Source organism: Ovis canadensis, chromosome 20 (genome assembly GCF_042477335.2).
Source record: "Ovis canadensis isolate MfBH-ARS-UI-01 breed Bighorn chromosome 20, ARS-UI_OviCan_v2, whole genome shotgun sequence".
Classification (NCBI taxonomy): domain Eukaryota; kingdom Metazoa; phylum Chordata; class Mammalia; order Artiodactyla; family Bovidae; genus Ovis; species Ovis canadensis.
In genome coordinates this window covers 33,630,790-33,654,219 of record NC_091264.1, presented here as the reverse complement: position 1 = coordinate 33,654,219, position 23,430 = coordinate 33,630,790, and the positions used below count along the sequence as shown (strand labels likewise).

Genomic DNA, 23,430 nt, shown 5'->3' with positions numbered 1-23,430 from the left:
TTTGAATTTATAATTTTGGGGGGTTGAGTTTTACGGTTTTTCTCTCGTTTGCATCAGCTAATTTTGCTGCTGTTGTGTTGTACTCTGGCAGGGTTTCACCTTGCCACCCACTTGAATGCTGCTTCTGGCTACTATGGACTAGAAATTAAATTTATCAGATTTGTGTCTAAAATAAGTCATACTCTAGGAAAACCTGATACATGTTCTCTTCTGAGAAAAGTCACTTGATCTTTGGTGTGTAAACTTAGTTATCAATTTTGAGAGTTGGTATACTTCTTACTTTTGGTTTTTGGTTGTATTTTAGTAGCTGAAATTGTTCAGGTAGCAGGTCAGAGTTTATTTGCAAGTCCTTTGTTGGGACCAAATCTGTTTTCATAATGAAACAATGTTAGGGATGTTAGATTGCTGGGTTAGTTCAATATGCATAACTTTTTTAACACATAAAAGTAGTGTGAAGTCATATTTTCAGCTATGCATAATTATCATTCATACCATTTTGAAGAAGCAGGCAGGGCCAGTGACTGGAGTTGGCATGGAAGGGATGGGGAGGTAGGGAAGCTTGAGAGTGTTAAAGGTTTGTAATGGCAGCAGTGGAGTTAGGGAGAGAAAGCTCATCAGGAATATGCTTAGTGTTGCCTAAGTTGTCAAGGGCTCTGACAAGTTGTTGTTGTTCTCTTGCTATGTCGTGTCCAACACTTTGTGGTCCCACGGACTGCAGCACTCCAGGCTTCCCTGCCCACTATTTCCCTGAGTTTGCTCAAGCTCATGCCCATTGAATCATAGAAGGGCTCTAACAGCAAGGTTGTATACTTTTCTGTGATGGTGCTCAACTACTGGGCATAGGACTGGAAAAGAAAGGTGATTGGGTTGATTTAGGAATTAAAAACAGAAGAATATTGAAATTCAAGGTGTTAGAGGGTCTAATCACTGAGCCTAGGCTAGTGGGGTGGGATGGAATAGAAAGGAATGAAGTCGATTAATTTGTTCAACAATGGGAGAAGGGTTTGGAAAGTTTAATGAAATCTAAAAGTCAGAAAAGTATGAGATTGAGAGAACTGGAGGAATAGGAAATACAATAAAATGGAAAATATCAGCTTGGACAGCTCATCCCCCAAGAAGACATCACTGGCTGTCCAATCTTGTTAATTCCTTTCTGTGTGCCATGGCACCTTGTATTAATAGTATACTCTTTAAAGAAGTCCTTACGTTAGTATATTCCAGGGATCTGTTTACTTGCCTGTTTCTTTGCCCACTGTAAGTTTCATGAAGCCAGAGCTTGTTTTAACTTTCCTATTTTACAGTACCTGGTACATGTTAGGTACCTAATAGGTGCTGAATTTAATAGAATGAATAGGAAATTGTGTTCAGGGTGGGACATTATAATTTAGGAGGACAATCTCCATGGGTCTTGGAGATTATAACTTGATAAATTTATTATTTATGTCCCTCATCCCTTGTCTGTTTTGCTTTCTTACTAACTTTAGAGCTGAAGTTATATTATTCCCTTTATTCTCTTCCGACATTAACTTGAGTTTCTTCTTCATCTTCATTGCATGAAAAACACTTTTTTTGTGTTTGTGTGTAGCATTCTATATTTTGAGTGTCTGATTTGCTTGAAACCTCTGCTGCATCCTTAGAAAATTGTGGCTATGTGTCACATCTGGTTTGATGAAAGAAGGATGATGTTGTGGAGTCATAAAAATTTGAGTAAGTACCATGAGTTCTATTTCTTATATCGCTGAGAATTTTATTTGTAAAACTCAAACATACACATCTCTCAAGATTTCTTTTGTGGCTTGAACCGGATTGTATAAATTATTTACAGAGAAGATAGATAGGTGTTCAGTACAGATCTCTATATAACATGTCTATACTTTTTACATCTAGTTTGACTTTGTAGGTTTATGGATAGAATTGAACCTCAGCATATTTTTGTAGGATCGCTTATCTGCCTTTATTCAGGAAGAAGGGAATCTGGCTAGTATCCATTACTTAGACTGAGTGGAAGATCTGAGAGTCTTTTTTTACTTAGAGTCTTTTTTTATTTACTCCTGAAGAAACTGGAGAACAGTGAGGTGAGGTGATTTGCCCTAGACTGTGTAGTAAGTTGGTTTGGTGTTCAAGGGCTATATACCTGGTCTTCTGAATATCAGTCCAGTTTACTTTCCCAGAGCCTGTCTGCTATAAATTCGAGTTAAGTTGACTATTCTTCACTTGTTCTTCATTTTTTAAACCACCAGCACTGACTCAGTTCTTTGTTTTACTTGTTTATTTGAGATGACACTACAATATTGGACCCACTTTAAAGTGAGGAGTGAGGCATATACTTGAAGTGTTTATATTGATTTAGAGCATAACTTCTCCATGTGCCTTAATTCCTATGATCATTTATTATAAACTGCTCTGAAAGTATAAAGGCTTCATTCATTTAGACACTACTGAGATGTCTGAATTTCCTGATTAGAACCTGACATTCAGTTGACAAAAAACTATCCTTAAAATTTTTTGTTGCTTTCATGTTTTATAAGTATCCTTTAAAAGACACAGTGACCTAATTATAACCACATTTCAGCAGCCAGACATGATTTTTTACAAATTATTCTTTGGTTTGAAGTTAGTTTTTTTTTTTCTCCTTTCAACTCCCAACATTTAGTCTAAAGAGGTGCCTGCCACTCAGTGTAACCAGTATGAGAACTGTTCCTTGTTGTCTTTTATAAGGTAAGTAGCCTGAGCCAGACTGTAAACCAGTCCCCTGCTTTCTTCATTGAGATAGTTTTCTTGTGATACTGGCAAAATTAAATGATGTGCACAGAAATGTACATTCTGGTGCAAACTCTTGGTCTCCTTGTGGACTCCTAATAAGCAGTTCTGTCACTTATAGGAAGAACTCATTTGATATAAAGGATTATTGAATGCTGATGCTTTTCATTTATTCATTCAGCAAATTTGTTTTGAGTGTCTATTTCCTGGCAGACTTCTAGGGGCTGAGGATATAGCAGTGAATAAAGCAACAGCAATAACCCCCACCCCCACCCCTCACCCCCAATCTCTTGGAGTTTATGTTCTAGTTCTGTTAGAAATACCATTGTTATTTCTTTTTTTTCTCAGAAGTTCTGTTGTTTTTGTATTAAAACTGTATTTTTTCAGTTTACAGTCTTATGTACTTGAACCTGTGACTTAGTTCTATGTATGTTTACATATTGCTGGTAATCCTACTATGAAAAAATTCTTTTATTTTATTTTATTTTATTTTATTTTATTTTTTTTTTAATTAATCTTTTGGATATTAACCCAGCCCCAAGTTTTTTTTTTTTTTTTTTTTTTTTTTTAAATTTTAAAATCTTTAATTCTTACATGCGTTCCCAAACAAATTCTTAAAGTTTAATCAACTTAATTTTTTATTTGATTCTCCTGAGCTTTCTAGGAAGAGAATTGTATTGTCTGCAAATAAGGGTTTAAGACGGGCTTCCGTGATGGCTCAGTGGTAAAGAATCTGCCTGCAGTGCAGGAGATGCAGGACACGTGGGTTCTGTCCTTGGGCTGGGAAGATCCCTTGAAGGAGGAAATGGCAACCATCGCTTGTATTCTTGCCTGGGAAATCCCATGGACAGAGGAGCCTGGTGGGCTACAGTCCATGGGGTCACAAGAGAGTTGGACATGACTGAGCAACTGAGCATGCACTCACGGGTTTAAGTCAGAACTTCCAAAACATCAATAATTAAGAGCGAGGATAATGGATCTTTTATTCCTGATTTTAATAGAAATGTTTTTCTTGTTCACTGGTAAGCATAATGTTGACTTTTGGTTTAAAATGGTTTAAATCACTTTGAGGAAGTAGTTTTATATTTCTGAATTTAAAAAAGAAAATGAAAGGGCATTGAGTTTTATCAGATGTCAGAAAGGTTATCTTTGAGATGATTGTATGCCTTTTTCACATTTGACCTACTAATATGTTATGTTAGCAAGTTTTCTATCATTAAACCATGTTTATAATCTTGTTATGGAAGTTTATTATCATTAATTATATCTCTAAAATAAAGATTAATCTAGAACCCACTTGAAGCTTTGGCTTCATTGTGTCTGTCTTTACATATAGAAGTAATACTGTAGAATAATAATCACATTTTTTGCTTAGCTCATTGTCTCTTTCCTGTGACTTACAAAACCTTTGACAACAGTTTGTATTTTTTGTCACCTTCTGACTTTATTTGAATTTAGTGGTTCTGAAGGAAGAATCTTTTTAGGAGGAGATATAGAGGGAGTTACTTTCTAATAAAAGAGAACAGGTACATCATGAATTGACTATGCAACTTATGTGGATAGAACAGTGTATTAAGCAGTCTTTCTTTGATTACCTGTTTTATATTTCTGACACATGTCCTGTTTCTCAGATTTTAGAGATTATACTCCAATTAGAATTTTAATCATGAACTATAAAGCCTAGCAAATTAGCTTGATGAAACTCAGTGAAACAGTCTACTGCTTACGAAGACTAGCTCTTCTAATGTGGTGACTCTCAAGCGTCAGTGTGCATTAGAGTCACCTCAAAGCCTTGCTTAGCTATAAGGCTGCTGGGCTTCACTTCCAGGCTTTTGATTTCAGTGAATCTAGAGTGAGCCCAATGATTTGCCTTTCTGGTAAATTCTGAGGCGATACCGGTATGGATGGTCTGGAAACCACACTTTGAGAGACAGCACACTCTCTCTCAGTGCTCTCTGACTTACAGTGAATAGTTGATTTAATCATAGTTCTAGCAGGTGAGGACTAAAAGAAAACTCTATGTGTAAACTAAAAGCCAGCCACTTTTCTTAACCCTTATTTTAGTAGACTGAATAATGGAAGATAAAGGATAAAATGTAGAGGGTTACTGTGATTCTGTCATTGTGATTAAGTGTAGAGATAGACTGAAATCCTAGTGATAGGATGTTCTTTTCTTTCCTACCTGTAGTTGTGCAGAAGTACTAAACTCAAATGTAGATCCCCCATCCATATTACAATCAATAATATTTCTAATCAAGATCCCACTGATTATATAGAGACATAATTTTATGATATCAGTGGGAAGATTACAAATTTGAACATTTTTATTCATAACTTAGTTTATAATTTACTAAATACATATGGTATGCTATGCATGGTGGATTCATTTGCATAAATAAGTAAATTTTGACAATTATTAAAGAAAATGCACAGGTCAGTCTGAAATTGTGAAATGTGGGAACTTAATTCAGGGAAAGCCTCTCTAAGGAAGTTCATATAAGCTGCACCCTGAAGTTTGGGCTCCACAAAGATTATAGAAAGAGGAAATATTACTATCATCACTAAATCACTTATAGGTATTATACACTCATATCTTTCCATGTATTATTTCATTTACTAGCCCTGTTAGTTGGATAATATTTTTCCCAAGTTTCAGATGAAGAAACTGAGGATCAAAGAAGTTAAATAACTTTGCCACAGTTTCCCAATTATTATGTGGTGGAGCTGGGATTTCATTAGGTCTTTCTGATTCTACAGCCAGACTCTTAACTACCATGTTACATTAGGGAGACTTGAGGATATTTTCTAAATTACCAGATTACATGAGCTACTCTCCTATTTTATGTTTTCTCATTTTGCACCAGGGCCCTGCTGTTTCTATGAATTAGATTACAGTAGGACATTTACAGACACATACGTTCAGATATGCATATGTATAAGGTGTTCGTATTTCTATAGCTTACTCTCATTGTAAAGATAACACTTTTGAGAGATTTTGAAATCTTTAGAAGAAAAAAAGGAAATAATATTATTCAGAGAACCATTTTGACAATTTTGTTCTGTTTGATTATTTCAGCATTTAGGCATCTGTAATTTTTTAAAAAAATTGTAATCATACTTTGTATACAAAATTACTTACTGATAAATAGACCTACAATGTTCAAGTGAGATCTGTATCTGTTTTTGGAATGCTAGTAATTTTATAATAGTTTCATTTCATAATATATTGACTTTAGACTTCATGTAAGTAGTGAGAAGGAAGGGGTTTTACATATTTCATGAAGTCACATTAAAAGCATTTTGTTAGAGTCATCTTTGGGAGTCAAATTTGGTAAATCATTCTTTAACCTTGTTGCTCTGATGGAGTGAAGTTTTTATAAGAGAGACTTATAATCTAATTGCTGATCTGTTTTTTTTCAATTTTAAGGAACAAGATGAAATCTTGACTTTTAGTTTATCCTTGAGAGTATTATGCTAATAGTGTCCCTGTTTTTTTTTACACTATTACTTTTCATTTATTGATTTTTATGCATTGTATGAAATTTCTTGGGTGTGTTTTGTGAATACGGAAAAATCATTTAGATTTCAGCCGTATATTTAAATGACAATCCCACAGGCTTATGTTTCTTTTTGTTTGACTTTTTTTTTTGTTTTTAGCTTGTATATACCCCTTGGTTTTTGTGGACAGACCCCCAAGGATGCCAGAAGAGTTTAAAAATATGTGGACTTAAGCCTTGCCACATTTTATGTTTATTAACCAATTTTAAAAAATATTAAAGGTCAGATTTTGTTTTATTGAACTTAACATCTTGCCTTTAGTGATATATGCCTATTCCTTTTGGGTTCATTATATGTCATGGTGATTTGTGTTGAGGTATTTCTTTTGTGTGCATCTACCTCCAAAAGATTTTAAATACAATTGCAGAACCTTACATTTATAACTTGAGAAAGGAGGAAACACATTTAAAAAAGAAAATCGGGACATCATTCCACAACAGTCATACATAAATCAGTGAGATAAAATTCATTAAAAAACATGATAATTGTTCACTATAGTTTAATGTAGTATAACTCTTATTTCTAAGCTCTTAGATGTAAATTGAGTTTAGGTATTAGCTAGATATTGTATTAGCCACACATGAGCCTTAAAAATCTTAGCTTCTTTCCTTGATAGCAAATATTTTATTGAAAAGTCTCTAGTTTTAAATACATAAAATACTGCTTTTTTTCTTTTCTAGACTTCAAAGTTATTTGTGAGGTATTTTCCTTTTTTATATAGTATTTATATATATTTTATGCAGCATTTACAGTATTTATATAGTATTATTCTATTTATGTAGTATTTTATATATTTTCTGTTCTTATTATCAAATCCCTCTTCCAAGTCTTTTTGTGTTTTGTTAAGACAACTTTTCATTTGCTCACCTATTCCACTTACCCATTAATTAACTCATTAAGTCATCCACATACTCATGAATTCACTCCAGAAATGGTTATTTAATTCCTTTTGTATAACAGACATTTGGGTACATGATATGGAAGGAAAGTGTGGGGAGGAAACAGAATGGGGATTTTTCTGCACTGATGTGTGTGTTTGGTACGAAGTGTGACTTTGATGTGTCTTATCTCTTGTCGTCACATGAGATAGGTTTTCCATTTTACAGAAGAGGTTCAGAGAGGTTCAGGGTTTGCATAGAGAACAGAGCTCTGATTTGATCCCAGGACTATCTGATCTTACACAGTGTTGCCTTCCTACACGGGAGATGGTGAATAAATTGAGTACACTCCTGGTCTTCACAGAGGCTATGGTTTGGTGTGCCGTGGTCTCTGTGCTTTGCGAAGATGTCTGCAGAGTGTGAGGTTTAGCTATCTTCTTAGTCTTTCTCCCTTGCAACCAGAAAAGCACCTTTAAAAAGCCCATTTTCCTTACTAGGCCTTCTCATACCATCTTATGTGAAAAATGGACTTTACAGCTGAAAAAAAAAGCTTCACGGTCACTGGTCAAGAAGAATTGTATGTTTACATGTGTGTGTAAGTAGAGAAACAGTCTCATAGACAGAAACAGGTAATGATAGAAGATGAGTATGTGAAAAATGACAGGTATACTAGAGTTTGGGAATACAGAGGTAGGTTAAGGGGATTTTCAATTTGGAGTTTGTTAAAATAATGTCATCTGTGCTCTGTCATCAAGGATGGCTAATGTTTGGCATTGTGGAAATCTGGAGGGAGGCTGGCAATGAGGATAGGTAGAGAACACTATGAGTAAGGAAAAAAGCATGATGAACTAGCATTGTAATAGTATAATTGAGTGGTAATGACAGTGATTGAAGAAGAGGACATGATTTTAAGTGATAATGCAGAGGCTAGATTGTAGGTATTGAGGGCTGATGGAATTAGTGCATTAGATACCAAAGTAATTTCAGGGTTTCTATTCTGGAGGAATTAGAAACTGATGGTGCCAGCTGGCAAGTTTGAGTGTTGAGTTTTATCATTTGTACCTTAGCTGATCCCAAAACAATTAGAAGAGTTTGTCATAATTGTTTATAATAGAATAGAAAAAACGAAAATCAAGATTAAACCTAAACGGAGAAGAGATGCAAAATTAGTACCGGTGGTATAAATGCAGTGAGATATGTATAATAAAGTCCCTCTCTGTTTGCTGAGTTGGGGCAAAAGTTTCACTGTTAAGCTTCCTAGAAAATAGGAAAGCATAATGTTAGTGTACTATACCGTCTCAAAAGAAACTAGATTCACAGTCCATGGTATAACTCATAGCAGTTATTTGGAGTTTAACATTTATTGGTATTGAGACCTGAGAGAATTTTCTTCCTTGGAAGCCTGTGGGGACACTTACTTTATTATGTAGTCGACAATATTCTTAACTGGATACCGGCAGTAAATATAATATCAAGTATCCAGTTGATTCTTCATAACATCTTTGACGTCCAGCTAAGGAAAACAGCGCTATTAAGTAAAAGCGTATTTATTTATTTTTAAAGAGGCTAATGGAAAGTCTGATCTCAAGATGAGTTGTTTCAAATTGTGCTTTCTGGAACTGTAGGTGTTGCATCACGGACCTCCAGGTTCCTGTTCCCTTATTCCCACTTTAGTCAGGGTAGCTCTGGCTTTATTTGTCTCATAGATGGGGTTTGCATTTTAAAATCTGATGTTGGAACAGAGAGGTCCATAGCTTAAAGAAGTTTGAAACTACTGACTTAGAGCCGTGATATCTAAAGTAGAGTTCAGGGAAAAAATATTAAGTGACTTCTGTTTATATGTTTTTTCATGTCTTAAATTTTCTCTTTTTGTGACTAATTTATAAGGTAAATAAAAGGTTATATGTATATTATTTATAAACAAATGTACAATGGTAGTCATTTCATGTATATTTTATTGATGGTTGTATTGTAAAAGGGAAAAGACCCACTGAGCTAGGGGAATGTATAGATAAAGAGTAACTTTGAGATAATTTTTAATGAATATTGTATCACAAAATTTAGTCTTCAAAACTGCTTGGTTTGCTGAAAGTTTTAAAGTGTAATTCTTTGGTTAAAAAACAGCAACAACAACAACAAAAAATCTGGCCAACCTGGAAGCCCTCATATGTCCTCTATTGCCATTTAAAGGCACAAGCATTTCTTTTTTTTTTTTTTTTTTTGGCATATTCAGGTTTGACCTTATCTTTTTTTAATAGTACTAAATTATAGTGACTTCATATGATATTCTTGAGATATTTATTTGAGCTTTGACATATTTATCTCATTAACATCTCAAAACATCCATGGAGGGCAGGGCAGGTAAGATGGATTTTTCCTCTTATTTCGCAGATGGGTAAACTAGGGCATGAGGAGGTGGTTAGTTTTCTTAAAGCCATGCAGGAGAGTAGAATGCTTTAGAATTAAGTTCTTCCGCCTGTTTGTCTTTTTCATTACTTTTTCTACTTCTTATCACTGCCCTCTGTTAGTGCCTTCTTAAAACAGCTCTAGGGCTGCAGAAGGAAAAACTCAAAAGATAGATGTCAGGATTCAGTAGAAATGAGCATAGTTAGATGAAAGTTAGGAAGAAGAAATTGAATTTTAAATGGAAGGATAAACCTTCAGGCATGGAATGGTGAAAAAGCTTGTACAGATTCCTGTTGTTTATTAGTGGCTCCCTAAAGACCAGGATTGAGAAGGATTGTGGTTATGCAGAGTCTCAGTGGGAAAAAAATGCCTTCTACCATAATGTCTGCCGAACAGCCTTCTGCTAGCCAGGAAGTACTGTTAAAAATAATCTTCTCTCCAGAATGTAATAAATATGGCAGACAGAGAATTTGGAAAAGCCATAGAGAGTTTGGAAAAGCCATATACAGTTCAGTGTGATAAGTGATGAAACTGAAACTCTGAAAAACTGCTTTGTTTTACATCATTATGACCCTGTAAGTAGATTTTACATTTGCGGCTTAGTCCTTTAAAAATCCTATCATACTAGAAAAATTGGGGGTGAGGTTGAAAGCTTGGGGAAAAAACAGGAAAACTGAACCCTGTAAAGAAATCAAAAGGAAAAATTTATTGAGACTATGTCCTGTGACTATAATTAGTCTTTCACTATGAATTTGTAATATCCTGGCTGGGTTATCATGCTTTGTATTTTTAAGTTTGTTTTCTCTGTGGGGCTACCTATTAGATATTCAGGTGTGCTGAAGAAGTAGATACTGATCATGAGGAACATTTTAATATACTGCCCTCTTATTAACATTGATCAGTTTGATTCGGATTCTATTAGGTTCAGTGGAGATGTTCTGAGACTCCTAAGAATGAAACCTGCTTTAGAGAATAGTACATGGCAACTGCTAAACTACCCTGCTTACAAACAGTCCCTTATACTTCAAATTTAAAAATTCTCAACTTCCACTTGTTTTACTGTCTCCCTTGTCTAGCTCATCACATTCTTCATTTCTTAAGTGAGCTTCCTTTCTCCATCCACGCGGTATATTCCTCTTGTTGTCCTTAAGGCCAGTTCATCTTTCATGTGCAGTTTTCTTTTCTCTAATTCTTTCTAGCCAAGAGTAAAATGCTGAATCTTACACAGCTTCCTTATCTGAAAAGTTGACATGCTTTTGTTCTTAATTTTTAATGGATTTTAAATTTGTGGTAAGCATATCTCTTTGTGGGCTCTATCACTATTGATGTCCCGAGCCTAAGTGTTGCCACTTTAGGAAATTTATGTACACGTATGGACCTTCCACTGGAAGCTTGAAATCTGAGCCAGTGGTCATGTGGATATGAATGAAAAGAGAATTCAGATAGGAGAATGAAAAGAAATAAATAGTACCTGAATGGGCAACTAAGGGCATGTCATTTCTAAGGGTGGAGAGTAAGAGTAAGTATGTAGGTAAGGGGAAATTGAGTCTGAGTCACTGAGGGAGTTCTCAACTGTGTAAGACGTAAAAGAGTTGAAAATTGTATTCGAAGTGGCCTAAGACATCCTTCAGAGGAGATGCATTTCTAGGACCTCTGTAAGAGTCTGACTGCTGTTAGTGTGCCACTGGATCTAGGAGATGGCCCAGACCTCGCAGACATCCTTCTTCATGTCTGCTTCCCACTGCCTTTCATTTCTCTAAATTGAGGAACTTGAATTGCTATTTCATCTGACAGTTTTTCACATATTCAGTTGTCTTCTGTATCGCCTGTTTCATTCAGCTGATTGGAAATGGAAAACAAGGCCCGACTGGGCACCTGCAATTTTAAAATACTTAACAGTAAATATTAGTATAAAAATATCAAAAGGAGTAATTAGTTTTCAAAATGAGAGTCTGAAGCCCTGTCAGTTCGAGGCCTCTGAGATTTTATAATGGGTTCTTAAAGACCTGACTGAGGAGCCGCAGAGCAGGTGAGTACTAGAAGCCAAACGGTTGCCCTCAGCAATAGCCATGCCTCCCGAGCTCTGCGCAGCCAGGGCTGCTGGGGAGCCATCTCAGGAACACGGGCCAGATAGTGTTTTTAACCTTCAGTAAGGAACGGAGAAGTTTGTGGTGGTACTTCGTGTACAACATGGGTAAATACAGCCTGAAATCTAGTCAACATAGCTGTGCAGCTTAATGATTTATACAGTGTAATTGTCGAGTTATTAAACAATTTGAATTTGTCGAATTCTTAAAGACCTTGTTTTACAAGAGAGAGTTATGTACCACGGATCCACTTCATGTTCAGGCAAGGTGCATTAATTGAAGGGTGAACATGAGAGTTATCTTTAGGTTTGAAAAGTTATGTTTACAAGTGGAAATGATTAGTCTTTCTGTCAGTTTCTAGCAAGTTTCTCAGAATTAGTAATTAGGAGTGAACAAGGAGGTGTTCTTCACTCAGCATCAGACAAACTGTGGAACAGAAATGGAGTGGACAACTTCAGGGAGCTGGTAACACCTTCATTGAATGTTATTTTGAATGGGGCTTGTCACATTCTGTTTTTTTCCGGCGATCTTGTGAAAATACAGGTTCTGATTCAGAAGATTGAGGCCTGAGGTTCTGCATATTTATATATGCTGATGCTGCTGATCTGTGGACCACACTCTTGAGTAGTCAAATTTATTTATTAAAAAATTAAAAAAAATTTTTAATTGGGGGAAAATTGCTTTACATAAGTGTTGTGTTGGTTTCTGCCATACAGCAACACAAATCAGCCATAATTATATACATTTATCACCTCCCTCTTGAGTCTCCCTTCCCTCCCCTCAGCCCACCCCTTTAGACTGAGTAGTCAGACTTAGACTTTGAAGAGGATTTAAGAATTGGAAAGTTGATTATGTGTAATAACTGCATTGATTTTTTTTTTTCTTCTGATTGGCTGTAGGTACTTTCCATGTGTTGTCTTACTTTTCACAGAAAACGTTCAAGGTAGGTGGTAATATTTTTAGGATGAAGAGATTGAGGCACAAGGAGCTTAAGTAGCTTGCTCACGGTTTTGTAATTGGTGTGACTGGGATTTAAACTTAAAAGATATCAGAACCTTTGCTAGATCTGTCATGTTTCCATGAGATTCTGTTGTTTTTGTAAAACTGATTTTTTGCACATAAAGAGTTTTAAATTATGGGAATTTACTTCATTTCTTACAGCTTGAGCATGGGATAAAAAAAAAGCCCAAACCCAACATTGTTCCCAGTAGCAAATTTGTTCTGTGGGTTCAGGAAAATAAGCTTTTTAAACGTTAAAGCATACTGTCAACTAAATTTTAAAAATAATAATATTTATTCATTTCTTAGTGGAAAAATATTAGAAGTATAAAAAACCAAAGTTTTTCATAATTCTGTTATCTAAACATAATTTTGAGTTCCTCTGATACACATGCACACCCATGTATAATTTTTTAAAAATTGAAATTGTGTTGTGTACACCTATTTTTTTTCCTATTAACTGCAACTTTAATCATGACATAGCGAAACTCTAATTTACCCTTTCCCATTTTTTTCTCTTAATCATTGACAAGTTCACCACTCTGTCTTCAGCTACAGTCAAATTGTCCTTATTCTTGGTCCCTCCCAATGATTGCTGCCAAATTCTGCTGGTTTCTTTGTGTTATCTCTTTAACTTGCCCGTGTTTTTCACATCCAGGCTCGATTTCTTTCTACTAGTTAATAATGACTAAATCACCATGTAATTCTTCAATTCATTCTCTTCTGCTTCCTTGGTTGACTATTTTGACTGCACATAAAACCTTTTGTCTTTTCTTACATCTTTTTAGTGACTTTGATGAAATCAGTGTGAATACTTGTGCAGTTTAAAGTCAATAAAGTTATCTGACCCTGTTAGCTTTTATTTTTAACTAAAAAAAATTTTTTTTTAACTTGGCACCATTGTGAGATAGGGTACCAGTTTGCATATTTCCTTTTTAATGTAGTATCTATGATTTTATACTTGCATGTGTTTATTTAATTTTACTAAGTGATTTGTGCCTTATTTAGGCTTTCTGAAGTTGTTGGTTTGCAGAAGATTGGAGAAGTCTCTTGACGTTTGTAAATGCTCAAACAGCTTTCTCTTCTTAGTTTGTTATTCTCAAAAATGTCTCATCTACCTGTCATCACCTATGGCTTCTGGTCAATGCATCTTTTCTCAGTGGAGCCATATAGATTGAGAAATGTAGTCTCACAGCTTTATTCCTACCCTCTGCCAGGAAAAAAAAGCAGCTAGAGCTCTCTTGTGGCTTCTCTAAGATTTTTTTGTCTTAAATAATTACGGAGAAATGGTTGTGGATGTAATTGGGATGAACAGTGCATGGCAAAAGATTTACTTCCTAGAATCATGTACATAATCTCTTTGGTAGGTAAAGAAAAATGTACCCTTATGAGTGGATATTTGGGAGCATCAAAGATTCAAGTAAGAGATCAAGGAAGAGTTTAAGAAATTACAGTTAGAAATTAAGACTTAGAAATTAAAGTTACCTAGGTCACTTAGCCTAAGTGTGGCCATATAGGCCTTTTTAGTTTGGACAGTGAGGTCTGGTAAAGGGAATGTTGTGGATAGTTACAGGAACTAGGATTTGACTCCAGATCTGACAGACGCCAAAGCCTGTGATTAAAATGATTATTGTTTAAATTTTATAAAGAAGAAAGATTGTAAATTCCTTATCTTCAATTTAACAGCTTAATTTTTAACTCCTAAAATGGTATGTTCATATCATGTGAAGTATATGCTGTGTGGTATAAACATTAAATAAGATTTTTGATTCTAATGATAGGTTAAGAATTCTTCATTGGCTTGGAATTTTCATCTTCTGATTAAACCTGACCTAACCTTATCACTTGGTATCCTCTTCAGTTTTATTTGTTCTTAATCTTTCTGATCCTCACTGATCAGTATTACTAAAAGTTACACTTCGGGGGACTTGAGAGATGCAAAGATTCTCTCTTTGTATTTTGTCAATTTAATAAAACTTCATGTTTCTGAGAAGTAACACCTTTACAGATGAAACTGGGGATTATGAATTGACTTCATTAAGGTTGTGAATAACATTGTAAGGTGGTAATTAAGAGTGAGAAGCTTGGGTTTGAATCCCAGTTCTTCAATAGTGTGACTTGGGCAGATTTTATTACCTCATTTTCTGTTTCCTCATCTGTAAATAATTATAATACCCATCTTATATGAGAGAGTTGAGAGAACTAAAGGAAATAATGTTTATAAAGGGTCTAGCATAGTGCCCTGCACAATAAACATTCAAGAAAGAAAAGCTAACATAAAAACAAAATAGAGTTTCAATTAAAAATCATGAAGGTATGTTGGGCACATACATTTTCTTAAAATATGTTACTGTGAACTTGAATGAATTTAAAGTTTAAAATATTAGATTTTCACAATAGATTGAAATTATATACATAGAATATTTATTTAAACCTAAAATAAATATTAATTTGGGGGGCTGTATTCATCTCATTGAATTGTCTGTGCTTCTGACTTCATTTTCCTTTTTGATGTTACTTGTTGGACACATCAGTGTTGACTGACATCTCTACTTGAAGGAAAGGCAGGAAAGTAACAAACTGAAATTTGAATGTTATCTGATTTGTGAAATAAACTTTACAAATGTTTATAGGGGAGACAGTTTGGAAATTTATATATGTACCACTTGTCTTAATAACTTATTTGTGTCTCTAGCTTATTATAAGTTTACTGTTGGCTCCTGAACTTGGCTAATTTACCTGGAAGCTTGGCTTAAAATAGTTTCCCAAGATCCTCTCTTCCCCCCTCCCCTTCCCAAGACCTGTTCCTCAAGTGATTCTGTTGATCAATCAGATCTGGGTGTCACTGGCCTGCAACAACTCAAGTGTAGCGCTATGAACTCCATAATGGAACATACTTAGTCTTTTTTTTTTTTTAATTAAGCAATAAGGCAGCTTAGTTTACTTTGAAAGGTTTTTATGGCAAATACAAGTCTCCTTTGAAGAAAATCTGTGCCATCTCAGAACTGTAACTACTCATTATAATATGATCATTAAAAAAGTATTTACATTTAAGTTGGAGTTGTTCCTTTTCTCTTTTTTTAGAAACATGTAAATCAGATAAAGATAGAACCTTATTTATAATTTTATTACTCTTATATTACCAAATTTCTGTTTATGATACCTTGCTCAGAACATATCTCATGAGATTGTTTACGCCCGTGTGGCTCCAGAGCAGACCTGGGCTTAGAGTGAGGCAAGCACTGTGCCCAGGGCACAGTGTTTGAGGAAGCACTCATTCCAGGGCTGTGCTTTAGGATCTCCTAAAAGTCTGAACCCCAGGCGCCTGCGTGCTTGCCTCACTCTCTTCCAGCCCTGCTCCAGAGAAGTAGACTGCATATAAATTATTTTAATTTTAGTTTAGCATAATCTTATGCATGCTTGAATGTTTCATAAAAATAATCACAATGAAAGTAGTGTAGCCAAACCCAAATTTATATTATCCACAAAAAATCCGTTCACTGTTGGAAAAAGATAACATTATGATTTTATTCTTGCATGTTCAATGATTGTCAGAGTTTCAGAAATTCCAGTTCAGTTGAATCTTGTCTCAAACTGAACTGTGCTTATTTTATCTGCTGGCAGCTATTTGAAATCATTAGTCCTCTATCATAAGTTTCTTAATTTGATAAGGAGTACACTCAGCTCTTAAACTTATGGATTATTATTGAAGTAAAAAGTAGTAACTTCAGTTTTACTGTATTTCTGTTAATAATTTTAGAATTCTTTGAGAATTTGCCCATGATTTTTCTTTTTCTTTTTTTTCCTTTTTGAGTGCTACATCTGGAAATGCTCAAAAGTTGTTTGCCTTTTTAAGAGAACAGTTTGCAGTGAAAGTATAACTCCTTTAGAGGTGAGGTTCAAGTTAACGAATGATGAACCATAATATGAGGAAGCATAATATTGTGAATTATTATTTGGCAAACATAACTAATGCAGGCATTAGCTGCTGAAGCCATTAATAAAGTACTACTTGCAGAAAGCTAGAGAGATAGGCAACACAGAACTTTCTCTGTAAACTCTCAGAATGTAAACTAGAGTACAACCTAGCTTATTCAATAAGGACTAAATTCTTTAAGTTTGATATGTTTGTAGGTTCCATGATTAATGTGTAACTCGAGTATAAAAGGTGTATTTAGAATCTGTTAAAATTTGTAGATGTGACATCATTGTCATCAGGCATTTTATTTCTTAAAGTTAGAATTTATTTAAATGCACTTTTTTTTTCCAAAATAAATTTTTATTTCTACTTACAGGGGTGCCAAAGTAAGGTTTCCTAAATAAAATTATGTAATATTTAGGTCTGTTGATAGTGTTTAAAGTAAACAAAAATAAACCCATAACAACCAAGGGTGGAGGAGTATCTAGATATGTTTTTAGCTTTCTTTTTCATGGTTTCTCAGAAGTGTATCATATTATAAATACATTCAAAATGTTTTTCTCTGAGGATATGTAGCATTCCTATAAAGGTTAAATCAATAAAAATGATTTGGACACATTCCTAAGCATGGCTAGAACAGGTAGCCCGTTGTTTTAGGTACCCTTGAGTTTCTGGAGCAGATCATTATGGCGTAGCAAAAGAACTCACTAAAAGTTGCTTTCTATGTGCAGATGCATCAGCTTAAAAAAAGTAGGATTTTCTGACCTTCTAGAAATGAATGTTTTTAGGGTAGCCCTGTGAATATTGATTTAATGATATGTTTTAAACTCCAAGTTCGAAGCGTTTTTTTTTTTTTCCCTCTTCTCCGAAAGCTGAAGATACACCATAATTGATAAGGAAGAGGTACGTACAGGAAAAATGCAATGGGCGAGCCTTTCCAGCCAGTTTAGAATAAATGGTAGTCTTATGAGTAAAGAAAGATTCGCACATTATAATTGCAAAATTAGGAACGAGATGTGATTCTTTTTAGTCTTGCCAGTTTAGAAGAAAATTCCGTAGTCACTGGGATGTTATCTGTTCATTTGACCAGTTCAGAAGCCAAGCTTACATTTGAGCATTTATTTTAAAAAGCGTATGTGCCTCTCCTTTGCTCAGTGTTGATTTCTTAGTGTGGTATTGTTGCTAGGATTTTATTTTATGCGTTTGCTTCCTGCTCTCCTGTTCATTTCATGTTTGAGTGTGTAAGTTTTAAGTTCATGTGTAAGTTTTCAGATCATACTCTTTTCACAGCTCCTTTTCAAAAAATAACTGTCAGCTTATAATAATAAGGTAATTTTTCTTAAAGTTTCCTTTAAAACAGCATTCAGGATATTGGATGTTTTCTGATCATGGAAGCACAATGAATTGACCATGTGTTTGGCAGAATAAGGTTTAAATAGAAGTGGAGAATTTGAGTTACATATATTAATGTAGTTTCATTATACAAAATTTCTAATCTTGTACATGTAACACATATTTACTTTGTGCATAACTACTTTATCGAAAATACTGTTATTTGTTGGAACACATGATTTCATTTCGTAGCTAAGAAAATAGTTTGAATGTGTCTCAGTAAAAATTTTTTTTGTGGATATAAATTTATATAGAATGGTTAACCACTTAATAATGAAATAATTTAGCGATTTAAGCCAAATATTTTGCTCTCTTAAAAATAGTTATTGTCTCTCTTGATATATTCTGATTTATCATATTAAAAATAAGAATATTTATGAAAATAAAATAAGCTATAATCACATAACTCAGTTTTCTCTCTAGATACTTGTTTATGATAATTTTTAAAAAAATCTCTTTAGGTGCTTTCCTTGGTCCTATTGGTACACTAAAATATTCTGCAATCCGCTTAACACATATTATAAGGGAAATATATTGTTAAATCTTTATTGTTAAATTAAGAGTGATGATCTTCTGACAATACTGATTATCTCAATCTAGGTTAGATAATGGCATTTAAAAATAAGGTGGATACTTGTGGTAAAAAGTTTTAAAAAGGTTATTTGTTTTCCTCCTAAAATAGAGAACATATTATGTGTGTTTAGTTTTAACAAGTGAGGGAATGTAAAGAATTCTGTGTGAACACTGGAGTGTTAATAATATGAGAAAGAGGAGTTTCTACTTATGGAGAGAAGGCTGGATTGGTGATCAGAGGTTTGGATTACATTGACTTTCGTGTTTATATTGCTTTACAGACGTTCTGCAGTGCATTGTCTTTGTCAGTATATCTGGTTTATGGATTCCCTTCTTAAATCTTTTTATTTTTGTGTTGAACTCTGTAAGAGCAGTAGCAGTTTTTTCTGCATTTTGTCAAAAGCTGAATTACCTGAAAAGCTTTACAAATTTCATGAGAAGTAAAAATTAATCTTGCTAGATTACCTTTTGTAACTAGCTATCTTGCCTGATATTGGATGCTACTGCCTTAATAGAAATTTCTCGTAGACATCTTCTTATGATGTCTTATTATTTTTGAATTCGGTGCTAAGGTCCTTGGAAGAAGTGCTTGTATAGTTTTACATTTGTATGTTTTATGGAAAGCACAGTGATTGATAATAATGTAGATTCTTAGCATAAAGAACTTTTCTTTCTGTGCTAGTATAATGCAGATTTCTGTGATCTGATAGAAATTTATAAAATAAAGTGAGAATTCACTTTTCAAAAAATAGGGTTTCTTTGAGCTGTATTTACAAAAAGTTCTTATAATAAAATTTTTATTGATTAAAAGGAACATGCACACTGTAACTTTTGGATACCCTTGTGTCTAATTCTGGGATCAGATTATGCTAATACAGTAAAACCAATGGGATAAAAAATATTAATTATAAAATACAGCCCTTTTTTTTTTTCAGTTTCATAGTGAATTCACTTTATCTGGATCCATTTAAGTAGTTTTTAATCATTTGGTAGAAATGATGATACCTTTTCACTTGAAGATTATCCTGGAAATTTGAAGTTTAAATTGGGAACTTCAGTAGAAAAATTAGAAATAAAATTAATTATAATTATTACTATCAAAATAGCAAAATTAATACCATGCCAAATTGTTTACTTAGATTATATTGTCAGTGAGTAAATATGTAGAAAATATACCTGTTTAGCACCAGGCCAGAATTATTCTTTGATATAATGTATGTAAATGGGTATTTGTTAACAGATTAATTGCATTTCATATTTTCCCTTGTGAGATATAATAATTTGTTTAACTGATATCAATTTTTAATGTAAATTTATAACTGGAAAATAACATCTTTGTGTTTTACAAGTGTATTTTCATCTTGTATTGCCTAATAGATGCCTAATCTCTATTGTTGGTTTTACAGATTAACATTTCTCTGTTAGTGTACATGCAATAAGTAATTGATTGTCTTTCCAAATGAACTTCAAACCATACCTCAACTAACTAATTTATAATTATTTTCTTCCTGGTTTACAATTATTATCCCAAGTTTCTCTAGGCACTGATGTATATGCATGCCTATGCCCAGGCAAATTCATATACTACATATTAAAATTTTCATAATTGAAAGAAATTGAAGTTTTCTATACGTGGCAAATACACGCCTCTCTACAAAACTATGTCCATATCAATGGAAGATTCTGTGGAATACTGCAACATCATTATTAGAATTTTTCTAAAGAAAGAGTGCATATATATTATTTAAATCTTACTGTTATTGTGATTTGGCTTGCATTTTTCCTTTATTTCCTTTTTTCAGCTTGTGCTTTTACCACACCATACAATGGATTTAGTTGCTAGACATCTGACGGAGCTAACAATAAGGAGTAGTATAAACAAAGTTTGGCACGCTTGTGAGTCATATAATTTTCACAAACCTGTAAATGTGTTTTGAAATTTTGAGTTTTAAACTTTTAAGTCTTTTATGTAAATATGTTTTTATAGGTAAGGGTATAATAATTTCAGTAGGTACCTCTGATAATAAAATTGAAAAATAAAGTAAAATTATTTGGTTTTGTGGTAAAAGTTACTGGCCTTGCACAGGCTATTTAGATGTACCTTTTTAGGACTGTCACTTCTCTCATGTAACTCTTACGTGTAATTTCTTAAGGGATGGTAATAGAAGTCATGCAGATGACAGACTTTAAACTAATGGCCACCATAGTCTTAAGTACACGCCTGGGAATCATGCAGCTTGTTAAATTTTCTGACATCACTACATCTAATTTTAAAGTATCTTAAATGTCATTAAAATTGCATTCGCTTAATGTATGTCTATGTAGTGCAGAAATCCTTTTTTTTGTAGACAGTTGATTAGAAAATTGAAAATCACTTAGAGCCAAAATCACACCTGAGTTTTAGTCCTGAACTGCATATTGGATGTTGGACTTCTGAGTAGTAACAAGAACACAGAATATTTATAGGAGATGTATAAATAATGAATTTTTTTTCACTGCATGTATTAAATGCTTATGTAGGACTCAATTCTATAGCTCATTTTATTTTTGAATTATCTTAAATATCCTGATGAATGATGAGGTTTTTATGTAAGACAGTATATTTATGAAAAAATATACCTTAGAGTTAACATCCTGTTCAACAACAACAGTAAATACCCGAAATGATTCATATAATGTTGCTTACATTCAGCACTGTACCAAAGTTGAATCCTACGTCTTTAGTAAATAATATAAAGGAGAGAAATTCTGAAGAATTCAACATAAGATGAAGATTTTTGTATACAATGTAATAAAAGAGCATTTAATCTCAGTTGCTATACAGATCTTTTAAAAATTATGTGGGAATGTATGTGTGCTTGCTGTTAAATGGACAAAAGCTTGTGGTCAGCTGTGGTTAAAACTGTAAGGAGGCTCCCTTTGAATAAGGTATAGAATTTCCCCATTATTTTTTGAATTGTAACACATTAAACAAAATACGTATTGACTGAATTCCATAAACTTTGAAATGACAATAGATTGTATCAGGGTGTATATTTTCATTATGTGAGACTTCCTTCTCTGACAATTTGTTTTAAAACTAACTGTTTCATATTTCTTGAAGCATTTCCATGTACTTTAGACAACTTAAAGTATTTTGCTCTTTAGAAAATACTTGAGTATGGAGTTCATTGTTATCCTTATTATGGGAGACTAATGACAGGCTTTTTGTTTTTTTTTGGATAAAAATTTGTATTCAGTGGATTCACTGGTCTAGGAGAAAAAGGTAGTGCATTTTGGTTAGCTCATAGGAAGACTGCGTAAATTAGCACTGATTTTGCTAGCACCCATTTACTAATAAGTTTTGTATGGCGAATAGCTAGGAAAAATAGTTATGCTTTAATCATATTGCAGTTTTTTGTTCATGGGAAGAATTTTTTCATATTGAAGGTATTTGCCTGTTTGACCATATGTGTGTTATTTTTACAGAGGCCCAGTGTAGAGGTAGACTGTTCCAGTGAAGCTTAACGTAAAATTATCTCTAAAGACTTTTGTTCGGTAATTAATTGTGTTTGCAGTCTTGATTCTTTTGAGGAGCTTCGTATGACCTCCCTGTTGACTTAGAGTTGTCCCATGTAAGTTTCTTGGAACAAAGGTTAGAACAGCATGGAGGTTGGTATCTGTATGCTTTGGAGAGGAGTTTGAGATGTTACCCTGTTTTGCCATTAGTTTTCAAGTATGCATGGGTGCATCATTAATCATAGGAAATGCAAAAATAAATAATCCAGTCCCATTGGATTTTTTTTATATGAATACTTACCTTTTCCCTTTTTTGTATATACAGTTGAGGTATTTAGGTAACCCCTAACCTTTTGCTTCAACAAAGAAGTACAGTATAAAAATATTACAGTTTTCATGTGAGCAGCTCTTGAGAAGGGAAAAAAGCCCTCTAGATGAATATTTGTTGGGGGAAAAAAAGTTGTGATACAGAATGTCTTAACTCAGCCCCAATACAGTACTTGAGGACCACCAGTGTATAAAATTGAAAGCACATGAGTTTTGAAGCACTAGAAAAGGTTTGTAATTGATTAGCGCTGCTTGGAAGTATTGAAGTACAGTGAGTTTTGATTTGTGAATGGTTCTATTCAATAAAGATTAATTCTGTGTGTTTGATAAAATCTTACTGCCTTCAATGAGTTAGTTTTTTCCCCCCTCTGCAGTTTATTTAACCATCAAATATTTCAGTGTTCTTTTAACAAACTGGAACATTTCTATCTTACTGAATTTAGCATTAGCATGACTGATTTAAATAAGTCAAACTATCAGTGATTAGCTTGAAGGGTATAATTGAATAGATTAATTTTTTCTTCTTTTAAAATGACTAGAATATATCATAATATAACCATGTGTATTTCATGCTTTCTTATGATTTAAAGACTATCAGGAGGTTTACATAGACTAACAAAAATTTTTTTCTGATTTCTTTTAAATCTTTTACATTATAAAATATAATGTTTAAATGTGAAATCTTTACCAGTTTTCATGTAAAATTATGCTTATTTACTCTTATGTAAAATAATTCATAATAAGTATCTTTGGAAATTACATCAACCTTGGTAGTTTTTAATAGGAGTGGATCCTCTGTGTATGTTCTTTTTAAATCAGGGGAGATCCCTGGATTTTGGAGTTTAGCTCTCTTATTTTAGAAGCAAGTTGTGACACTTTGTTGCTAGTCAATCTTGAAACTATAAAGTCACTATCATTGATATGAACCACAAGTATTGTTTTGGAAGTCAGTGTTCACACATCACGTTCTGTCCGGCACTATGATCAGTTGCAAAGTTTTATGTAGAAATTGTTTGTCAGCTGATATATTTTC

At 33.7% G+C, this 23,430-nt stretch overlaps 1 protein-coding gene and 1 long non-coding RNA gene across 18 annotated transcripts in view; one reads left to right on the top strand and one right to left on the bottom strand.

The window, feature by feature from the left end:
• The window catches only part of SUPT3H (SPT3 homolog, SAGA and STAGA complex component), a 398,481-nt gene that overhangs the window by 19,825 nt on the left and 355,226 nt on the right, over window positions 1-23,430 (top strand). For 2 of the 17 annotated variants that reach the window (XR_011251090.1, XM_069562678.1), the window contains exon 3: window positions 12,589-12,632. The exons of the other annotated variants lie outside the window; for them this stretch is intronic. Coding sequence is in view for 1 of the 2 variants with exons in the window: in XM_069562678.1 (XP_069418779.1) it covers window positions 12,598-12,632 (35 nt within the window). In the remaining variant the exon portion in view is untranslated. The remainder of the gene's footprint in view (window positions 1-12,588; window positions 12,633-23,430) is intronic. 17 annotated transcript variants of the gene reach the window in all.
• The window catches only part of LOC138425073 (uncharacterized), a 41,179-nt gene that overhangs the window by 15,037 nt on the left and 2,712 nt on the right, over window positions 1-23,430 (bottom strand). The gene's annotated exons all lie outside the window — the stretch shown is intronic.